The following is a 10,843-nucleotide window of genomic DNA, read 5'->3' as shown; positions in this document are numbered from 1 at the left end:
GGGTTGATTTCTGTGCGTGGTGTGATGAGAGATTCTTATTGTTGTTTGCCAAACTTGCATTACCATCAAAGGGAAAAGGATTTATCAGTAGCCTCGTGATTATCGCATGATTGATATTTTAATCATTTTGAGTGTGGAAAACAGGAAAGAACAATAATTTGTCTGTGACCTAATGCACTACGTGGATTGCATGACCTAACGTAATTGTACTTTACAAAAAAAGATAACCACAGGAAGCCAGGTTTTTCTCTTAATTAGCTGTATTTCGTATTTCCTAAAATGCAAATCGACACATAAATAGCTAAGTAGAGTCTGGTCAACTGTTGTACTGGCCAATTTTTTGCAAAACTCGATTATATGGTTGAGAACGCGCACCTCTGTCCACAAAAACTCTTCCCACCCCCCAGCGGGGTAGAGATTTTTTGTTTATCATATGACAAAGCACGTGACTTTCTTATGATGTCTATAAATATTATCAGCCGGTAAAGTAGAGTAGTAAGAAAATCAGTGTTAAGTATCGAACTTAACTTAGCGTGGCTGGCTTAACTTATGATCTTAAATCAAGATTGTGTGTTTTAATTGAGTCAGCAGAGAGATAAGTTATCCTTAACCGACGACAAAATTTTCGTGACGGGAAGTCGATTTCTAAAGGATCGCAAGTACAAGTAATCTTCATCGTGTAGTCGTTCCTCATCAACTGAAAAAAGACTTTAGCATGGCCCAATGTATCGAAGGAAAGATGAAAATGACTTGGAGGACTAGAATATGCTACGGAGTCGGTCATATTCTTAATGACCTTTGCGCTTCAATGTGGTTTACATATCTTCTGCTTTACCTTCATAAGGTTGCCCAATTTTCAAATTTGGCTTCGGGAACTTTGCTGTTGATCGGTCAAGTCGCTGATGCTCTTTCAACGCCGTTTGTTGGTGTGGAATCCGATAAAACCAGAGATTGTAAATACGGTCGCAGAAAAGTCTGGCATCTCGTTGGAGTTGTGTGCGTTGCTTGTTCCTTTCCATTCATTTTCAACCTCTGCATTGGTTGTGAAGACGCATCAACTTGGGCTTTGTTCGTGTACTATGTTCCCTTTATTGTGATTTTCCAGTTCGGCTGGGCATCAACGCAAATTTCTCATTTAAGCTTGATTCCAGAACTGACGGATTGCGAAAACGAGAAAGTTACCTTAAATGCCATCAGGTAAGTTCAAGTTTACGTAACGTTGCCCGTGGATGCGTAAGAAAACATCCATAATTATACTTAAACTAATGCACAGCGTACTTCTAAATGGTACTTTTAAATGCAAAGCAGCCTTTTCTATTTTTGCCTCTTTTCTTTTTTATTTTTTACTATCTCAACTCTCAGTTACTTTTGTATCGTGGAACGTGACGTGATTTCACAACATAGAGGTCTACTTGTAACAACAGTAGTTAGGCCGCCTATTTTATAACAGCCACTAGTCGACCAGGAAATCACCAGGTACATTGTAGGCTAGAAGTAGGATACCAGTATACACACACACTCACACAGTGTTCTGGCAAAAGTTGTTTTGCCTTAAGTCTAACAGTAATTCAGCATCAACTGGAACCAAGAAATTTAGAAGGAGACATGGTTTGATGCTACTCTGGTTTACAGATTTAATGAATGTAACAGAAGAAGTTATAATTCATAGACCCAACGTTTCAACACTCCTGTCTAGTGCCTTCATCAGGGGTGATCTAAATGCTGCAACAAGAGGTCCTTTTAAAGGATCACTAATTAGCTGCCTTTTTTCTGACAAGGTGTAAATAGGTGTCAGGAAGCAAGCCACCATTGTCACAATTTAAAGGAATGTGGGCGGAGTTAATATGCCATGTCTGATTGTCCACCTGGTTGCCGTGTGAACTTTAATATATTTTAAGTTTAGAAGAAATTTTTACCCTCATTGGTATGGATGAAATTTCAAGAAAAGTACTTGTCCTTTCAATAGATCAGGAAGTGATTATAAAGCATAACTATTTAGGTCTGTGGAAGGAAGCACATATATAGACTTATGCAGAGAATGTGCCTGGAAAAATAGTTTGGCCTTTAGCCATACTTGTAGTTCGAGTCAAACGCAACTATGCAGGTACAGCATTGATCTATAGAAGGGAGCACATGCATGCTAACAAAGAAATTTCTAAGTGCATCTTTGGATTTAGTCTCAAAAAGATGAATAAGGGTAAGAAATGGTGTGGAAGTGGGGAATGCCACTGGAGGCATGAATCAAGGGCCCTGATCTGATCTGATTGTTAATTCTTGCCTGTTTCCTTTCATTTCCTTGTAAATTACTTATGAGAACTTGGTGCTAGATCAAGATAGCAGCTTCTACCTGATAAGTTTGAATGTTCTCATTACCTGTTTGCTGAAGAATGTAAGGATATTGTAGGGAGAAGTTTTATGTTAATCACTTCTGGGAGTTAAAGGGTTAAAGGTTAACTTTACTCATGGAGGCCTCTACAATCAAAACATAAAAATTTTTTTTTAATCAAAACATACTAGATGTGAGAATTTTAAGTGAATTTAAATTCAGGATGATGCCGCTTGATAAATACCAGATTGAATCCATCTTGGAAATGTGACATGTGAATTAGAATGTGCTTTTTCTAAGACACAAATGTTTGTCTCATCTGTTTTATTTTTTTTCTGTTGCATATCAAATTTCAATATTAAGGGAACTGATTTATCTAGAATTCATGTAGAATATTACCATAGATTTTTCATTCCAGTTAATATATTAAGCTTATGCAAATATATGAACACAGACAACAGTTTATGCAAGTTCTATGATTAGTGTTAGCCTTAGTTATCTTTTGAAAACTGAACACTCTTTTTTTATCACTGACAATTGATTTAATAATCAATGTCCCAGCCACAGTTTGAATTTTATATTTTTTCAAGTAAAGATAGGATTTCATTACCTTTTCAGATGTTACATGTAAAGGATCAGCAATTTAATTAGTTGGTTCAAACCTTCTTGTTTTTTTTTCTTCCCCAGATATGCTTGTACAGTTTCATCAAACATTTTTGTCTTTTTGGTGACATGGGTTCTTATAAGTACAGAAGGAAATGGCACAGTCAAACTTTCTCCTTCTGACTCAACAGCTTTTATGGTCAGTGAATAATTTTTGTAATTCTTAAGTCTTTGCAGCCAACAATAAGTTTTGGTGTATTGTGGTAGTGTTTAGTGAATAAATATCCACCAAAGTGTAAATATACTGAAATATGGTCAGAAATTAAACTCTTCACGTGATCTTTTCTCTTCTGCTTCTGAAGGTGAGCAATACTTGCTAATCACTTCTGAATTAGCCAATCAAAGAAAAGCACCTTTCATCCGTGTGGTACATACTATACCCAGATATCTGAGGTGATAGCGAGCCCAGCCCTAGATCTCATAGATGAGATTAAAATTACAAATAACTTCTCTTTGCAATTGAAGTATATCATGCAGCAAACAACATATGAAAACAGAAGCCCTGAATGGCTGCTCATTGGTGATATTTTCCCTTTATAACATAATTCTAAACTAATCTCACCATTAGTTAACTAACTAATTTTGATAACAGAAAAAGGGTTACCAGCTAGCAAGGATGAGAATCATTAATTGATTAGGTGTTGACAGTTGAGAAATAGCTGATTCTCAATTCTTATTTGTGTGTCAAGGATCAAGAATTGATTGTTCAAGATTAAGAATGCATTTTTTTTTAGTCATCATTGAAAGAGTTGGGTACCTTAAGTTTGTGATGAAGTTAATCTTTTGATTGTAAAGGACTCATAAGTCTTCAATTTACGACATATTCTGTTCCAGTATGTTGCATTTATTGTTGTCGGCACTGGTCTCCTGTTCATGTTGATATTTCATATCGGACTGAAAGAACCTCCAAGAAGTTGTACATATGTGTTTGCAAATGAAAGAAGTAAAAGAAGTGCTGGAAACTGGATGCATTGGTTTAAAGAAATCCAGTTCTATCAGGTTTGTTTAAAAATTTTGAAAAAAACTCTTTTAGTTCACAACAGATATACCATTGGACAAAAAAGGGGCACTTGACTCAGTACTAACAATTAACTATTATTTATGATAATTAATGCCTCTTATAACTGCAGGCATACAATTTACTATTTTTATTTACTATTATCATTTATTATTTATCTTTTATTATTATTATTATTATTGCTGCAGCAGCTTTTATCTGATGGTTAGAACTTTCAAATGGACAGAGAGCTGCAAAACATATAATATTGTTGTTTTCAACCTGAAAATTTTTTTCACTCAGTTAATATCATTTTGCCTTGATGAATGTGCAATATCTAATCATGGAATTGGAGAATAACTTGAGTTTGTTTGAATACTAGTCGTGAGCATGATGATGTAACTTATTTTCATTGATTTGGCAGGTGGCTGCTCTCTATATGTGCACTCGACTGATTGTTAACATCACACAAGTTTATATCCCCATGTACGCTCTTGAAACACTGTCACTAAAAAAGGTGGGGTGAACATTTACTGTTTTAAAATGCAGTACTGTAACAGATCCTCAAGACTTACAAGTACCCTTTGAATAATCTAAGCACCCCTCTTATGGGGCAGTATTTAAATGAGCACTCTTCCTGCTGTTGTACACACGCGTGCTGGTGATAATACAAAAAAATTAAAACAGCATTTGTATCTTGGCACTATCTACAAAGGATTAAAGCACAGGGCATGCATATTGAAGTGTTTAAGGTAGTAGAGGATGTCCTTTTTCATCAGTTACATCAGGGGTATGATATTTGTGCAAATAAGTGCTGAGCCACTTATTTCATTTTTTTCACCTCACATGGGATAAGATATATGTCACCCTGAAGTAAGCATCCAGTGTCTTCAAGTAACTTTTATGGGGGGAGAGAGAGGGGGATTGAGTAAGAGCCTTAGTGTATGTGAGTACCCCCAGAGGAGGTGTGCCTTTATGGGTTAGGTCTTTTAATGCTCTGTAAACTTTGATGTTCAAAGTCTTTCCTTTAACACTGCATTGATTCTGTCTTTGTAACTTGGCTCACTTTTTTTAAAACAATCTACACCCTAAGATAACTTTTCTTTCTGTTTTAGGACACCATTGCTATAATTCCCTTAGTCATTTATGTATGTGGATTCTTGTCCACATTCCTTTCAAAACCATTGAACAAGTGCTATGGTAGAAAGGTAGGGGTATTTTTTGTGATATTTAGTTGATTTATCACTGATTACCACTGACTTTGATGCTCTGACCTGGTTGATTTTAGACTAATAACACCCTCATATGTTAACAAGTGTTTCTGCGTACTTCGTATTGTTGGGTGATAATGATAAACAGATATGCCTGTCCAAATGATTACATACAGTTGATTTTAGAGATCTATTAATTAACTGATCTCATTGGTTGATTTTATGTCAATCTAAGTTGCGTTCATTAGCCTATGCAAGGTGATTTTAATAATCTACATTGTTCTCATCAACTCTTTTGAGTAAAGGGGTTGAGGGTTTTGTCTTTCAGCGAGTCTCCAGGATTTTGCTTTCCTATGTTTAGAATTGTTTGGAGTACATTCCAAGAGTGTTTCCTCTGGGATAATCTATATCCAAATTATTTCAAAAGAATGCTTTGTAAGTCTTTTTACAAAATTTGTCTTCTAGGGTACATTTTTCCTTGGACTCCTTATGATAGGAGGTGTGAGGCAAGTTGTTGAACCAAATTTTTTCTTTGTGAGATCAGTATCTATGTGTTTCAATGTTTAAACAAATTATAGTACATGAAATTGTTGTTTTTGTTTACATTTTCCAAAGGCTAACTTATAAAATATGTGTTAAGATTCTAAAGGATGGAGATTTATTACAATAAAGTAGCAAAACACCAGATGAAACAGCAAATAAGATATCAAAGGGGAAAAAAAGTAATGCAATAATGTATTCTGAATTATTGAGTTATTGGTGAGATTTTTCCAGTGTGTATAAGAATGAGGGCTTGATGAGCAGACGTGAGGCAATATTCTTGAAAGTTGTTTGGTTCTTGCATGTATATGTTTTGGAGAATTGATCTGTTTTGTTGGTTGTTTTTTGTTTTTCACCAGTGCATGGATGCATTGGATAGGAAAGAAAGACTACATATCAGCATATGGAGCCTCTGCTTTATTAGGAGTTGGTGGATCAACTTTACTTGTCACTGCTTTGACTATGCTTGCAGATCTGATTGGGGAGAATGTGGTAAATGTTGTCTTGTTTGGCCTGATTAAGATTTTGGTGTTGCATTTTTTCCCTATTTATCTGATGTGATAAATTGTTTGTGTTTATTCCAGGAAACAGGTGCATTTGTGTATGGAGCAATGAGTTTCACAGACAAACTATCCAATGGACTTGCAGTACAACTCATACAGATATTTCATCCATGTAACAAAGTGGGAGAGTAAGTATTATTAACTAATGGATTATAGTATTTTCATTGACCAACTTTGTATACATCATATTTTGTGAATTCACAACTGACTGGTACCTGAGAATTCTCACATGAAACTTGCAATGCTTTGATTTATCAAAACAATGTCAATTGTGCTGTGCAGTGATATTGTTTTGAGGAAGCATTATTGATCTAGCTTGTCATCTTGGTCAGATGGCATCAGACACAAACTAACTAGAAAAAGGCTTGTGTTAGTCACATGTACTTCTTACAGTTGTTCTTGTAATAACTGTTTTGCAAGAAGACATATGCCCAAATAGTCAAATGTGGAAGTACTGTACATTTGATTAACAGAGGAATAGTGTACTGATGGAACTCAGTAGACTTTGCCAAGAGAAGTATCTCTTAACTCCATAGTCAAGGTGAAAATGTGCCATCTTTTCTATTACTGGCACTATGTGCAATTTTTTCCTTTTACATGCACAGTGTGCCATTTTTTCTATTACTCGCTTAGTGCTTTGGACGTAAGTGACATTTGTGATCCCTGCAGTATGCAGGCCGCTTGTCACATCTAAACCTGGCTTATACAACCCATGTATTCTACAAATGTAGTTCACTAGTGAGTGAGTCCTCTACATCTCTGGAAAAGCAATGAAGTGTGAAATCCAAATTCTGTGGTTGGATTCCTCATGGGGTACTCAGATTGGTTTCTTTGTTCCACGCTCATGACAAAACAGATGACATCCTTCTATGTAGGACTGAAGACTAACGTGAGGGGTTTTATTTCTTTGGAAGATCTTACCTTAAAATAGCAGTAGTCTTTAAAGGTATATGGACTATTCACACGCCTAATTTCATGACACCAAGAATCTTTTTTTTCGAGTCTCTAGCTGTAATGAGCTTTCAATGTCAACTCCATCAAGATGGTAATTTGTTACACAAAAGGATATCCTTCTGTTTTATCTTTGAATGATAGTCGGTGCTTGACGTCTCTGTATAACCATAATATGACGAGTTTGATGTCCAGGGAGAAAAACTGGCCTTAGATCCATGTGGCTGAGAGCTCACGAGTCTTTCTTCTCTTGAGAGCAACGTCCTTGTTATTAATCTTTGTTGTTACTGCTGCAAATGCTTTGGATAACCTGTGCTTCTTATCAGTGCACCCTCTGCCACGAAAGAGTCGCGTTTGATGTTCTCTGCTTCCTAACTGGTGGTTTATTATTAAAGTAATGTGACTCTGTAGATTTTTTCGCTTTTCACCACAGACTTCTTTATTTTCTGGCCACTTTTTCGCTCCAAGCCGATTCTTTGTAACACTGACTTCTTACGAGTACTCTGACTCGCTCTTATTTTCTCGGTAGCTTATTAGAGAACTCCTTTGGTGTCACGGTGTTGTCTACTTTAATAGGAAATTTGTGAAAATAAGATTTGACCTCGCGTGAAATTAACACAGTTGAGACAAAAACTTTGGTAACTGTGTTGTGTTGTAAGGTACGCCATTTACCCTGATGTGGTATGTTTATGGCAGACCTCCTAGTGAGTATCTTCTTTGGAAAGGCGTTTAATTCAGTGCGGTATTGTTACTGTGCTTTCAGAATTTTCTCGCTTTTCCATTCTACTAAGAGGTTATGACGTCACGCCAAAGTAATATTCTCTCACCGATTGGTAAATCTTCGTTTACTTACACGAAGATTTGCCATGAACATTATTTATTTCATCTAGAATAAGAACGTGTTTATTGTTTTACGTTATTTTTCGTTTTGAGTAGAATTCTCATCAGAATATCATAACCTGGCTCCACTTTAACTTGTAGCTAATGAATGCCATGTAACAGCCTTTAACCAGCTCCTGCTTGCTTGCTTGTACGCCAGCGTGCGCCTTATCAGACTACTGGTAGTTACTTTATTTTCAATTTCTTGTTTCTATACTTTTGTTTGCTCGAAAGTCATGTTGCAGTACATAGTCCTTGGAATGGAAACTCTACAGCTTCCCCTCATGGAATAGGACTCAGTCATTCTCACATGTACGAGTTTCAATCAACCAACTTCATGGTCAAATAATTACAATTACGCTATAATAAATCGTTGTTTAAATGCAAATCTTTAGTTGCACTGTGAGCAGCAAGAACACCTTCGATAACTTTCTGCAGTATTCACGTCGTTTTAAGACGTCTAGCCGTTGAAAATAAGCTATTTCCGTGATTTCCATTGCCTCTCCTTGAAAACGGGAGCAAGTGAGAAGCCATTTCACGACAAAGTTTAGCAATGTTGCCTCATTTTGAAAGTGAGGGTCTTGTAGACTCGTACAATAAAATTAGTATACTGCGTTAAAGGGAACGGGAACAGATCGGGAACGTGAGTGTAGACATTTTTGAAAGGTGGACGGCCTTATCAAAGGTAATGCAATACTCCTAATGCGCTTTGGCTTCAAACTATCAACTGCAAAGCCTTCGCTTGAGCGCGTGAAACTGAAAGGTACGGCAGAAGCACTGTAGTGCGTGTGGCATACAGATGGTAAAGAGCCTTCACCTTTCGGCTGCTGAAGCCTTGCTTACCATACGTTTAAACCTGAACCATTGGCGTTAACTGAACTTATTAATTTGCTGATCGGTTATTTTTATTTCCTTAGGACCTGCTGCGCAGGCTGTGGTCCATACTACAGAGAGGTTATGGTGTATGTTGCTGGTGGGGCAACCATAATATCAATGCTGGTTCTAATCAGCATGTTAAAGACGAAAATAGGAGACTTCGAAGGTAAATTTTTTTTAGTTGTGAGGAAAAGCCTTAATTGTATTTTAAAATAATTTTTATTTGTTTTTTTAATTTATTTTCGTTGGAATAGACTCTTAGACTCATATAATTTTTATGTATCTTTACCCTATTCTTCTGAACTGACTATGCAGTGCATGAAGCGACCAGTTTTCATTATGCAGCATCAGACTAAATCCCGAAAGTACTCTCGAAATTGGTAGATTCTTAGAAACGAGTTTTCTTCAGGTTGAGTTCGAATCCGCAGCATTGCATACATAAAATAAACAATATCCTTAAAAAAAAGCGGTAATGTAAAAAGGCGCTTGAGCGAAGACGTGTCTGAAGTTTTTACCTTTTTGTGGTTCTTCTTACAGAATCTGGGAAAGTAGAAGCGAACGTACAAGATAAACTGCTTGGTCAGAACGTTTCAGTGAGTACCAGCGTATCAAGATCTATAGGATCGCCGCCCAATCAATCGTGCCTTATGTACGAACCTACGACCTCGCCCAAGTATGGATCAATACAAGGGTCACCTCACGATGTGCCATGCTCCATACAAGAGGATGTCGGTAGTTCACAGGAGAGGGCAAGAAGGAACTGTGAGCGGTGATCATACGCTGAAACATCTGAAATGTGATTATTGATAAGAATATCACTGTTGAAAGGAATGTACATGAGAGGCAATACGTTCCTAAATGTGAAGCTAATGTGTTGCCCATCTCATAGGAAGTCGAGAGATATGGCTGAAATTTGGAAGGCACTAACTCGAGGTGTTCAAGCGATCGATCACCTGAGAATTTTGTATCAAATCACAATTCCGGTAACAAAAATTCTGCTGGCACTAGCTTAAGGTATTGAAGCGATTTTAAAGGAATTATTCTAAATCTTAACTTTAAAGAAAGAAATTTTAAAACGGTTTCGTGTTTTGGAGAACATGGAATGTGTTATTGGCTTTTCTTTTTTCTGTATTTGAGTAAATAATTTTTAGTACAAATGGAAACTACATGAAGAAATATCTACAGCTGGTCTTTTTCGGAATCATATTGCCGGTAAATATAAATGAATGATAAAACGGTATATTTAAATGAGAATTGAGAAGAGAAGAACTCTTTCATTCTGAATTGAATTGAGTTGAACTTCATACAGAAGGATACAAATATCCCAAGACAGGAAACGATAAAAGAATTCGTGTCGCATCTTTTGATACAAAGAGCTGGTTTATATTTCCACCAAATTTTAATGGTTTTCTCCCTTTCACGGAGAAAAGCTTACCAAATGCATGGAACTTGATTAACCCTTAAACTCCCAAAATCTCATTAGTAATTCTCCTTACTGTCATTCATACAATTCTTGTGATGATAGTTTTGAGAATTTGGTATTGGATCAACTCAATCCTTTAAGCGATATTTTTATTTATTCTTATCACTTGTCTGCTTGATATTGTATTAATATCGTAAAGAAGAATTATGTCATGATCATTTATGGGTGTTAAAGGGTTAAAAGTTTAATCAGTCTTTATAACGAAGCTTCGCCATTTATGGTTAAGCATCACTTCTTGATACCATTTCATACAACTTGAAAAAAGCGATAATTTTCAGAAAGTAGTGCAGTATTTTAGGAAACAAAGAAATGAGATAAATACAATTACATAAATAAATTATGCATATGTTAATA

General features: G+C 36.2%; 1 protein-coding gene across 2 annotated transcripts; it reads left to right on the top strand.

Moving 5' to 3' along the window:
* The first annotated feature begins 256 nt into the window (after positions 1-256).
* Positions 257-10,843, top strand: LOC113670110 (major facilitator superfamily domain-containing protein 12). Of its 2 annotated transcripts, XM_027186202.2 has the most exons (11): positions 257-1,197; positions 3,014-3,128; positions 3,824-3,988; positions 4,411-4,503; positions 5,102-5,194; positions 5,663-5,703; positions 6,097-6,229; positions 6,322-6,428; positions 8,365-8,442; positions 9,048-9,172; positions 9,544-10,843. In XM_027186202.2, exons 1-11 carry the CDS (start codon positions 716-718, stop codon positions 9,777-9,779), a joined length of 1,668 nt encoding a protein of 555 aa, XP_027042003.2. In that variant the 5' UTR covers positions 257-715; the 3' UTR covers positions 9,780-10,843. The 2 variants fall into 2 exon arrangements, with proteins under 2 accessions (XP_027042003.2, XP_027042004.2); XM_027186203.2 differs by lacking the exon at positions 8,365-8,442.

The sequence above is a fragment of the Pocillopora damicornis genome, chromosome 4, assembly GCF_964200805.1.
Source record: "Pocillopora damicornis chromosome 4, jaPocDami1.2, whole genome shotgun sequence".
In the NCBI taxonomy this organism is placed as follows: domain Eukaryota; kingdom Metazoa; phylum Cnidaria; class Anthozoa; order Scleractinia; family Pocilloporidae; genus Pocillopora; species Pocillopora damicornis.
Note: the sequence above shows the minus strand (reverse complement) of the source record. Positions and strands in the feature narration are given on the sequence as shown.

Bases quoted from the DNA above. Each gene is read 5' to 3' on its own strand.
- LOC113670110 (XM_027186202.2), top strand. From the start codon at position 716: ATGGCCCAATGTATCGAAGGAAAGATGAAAATGACTTGGAGGACTAGA. The intron at 3,129-3,823 runs GTCAGTGAATAA...ATTCTGTTCCAG, and splicing joins CTGACTCAACAGCTTTTATG to TATGTTGCATTTATTGTTGT. The intron at 8,443-9,047 runs GTACGAGTTTCA...TTATTTCCTTAG, and splicing joins GGACTCAGTCATTCTCACAT to GACCTGCTGCGCAGGCTGTG.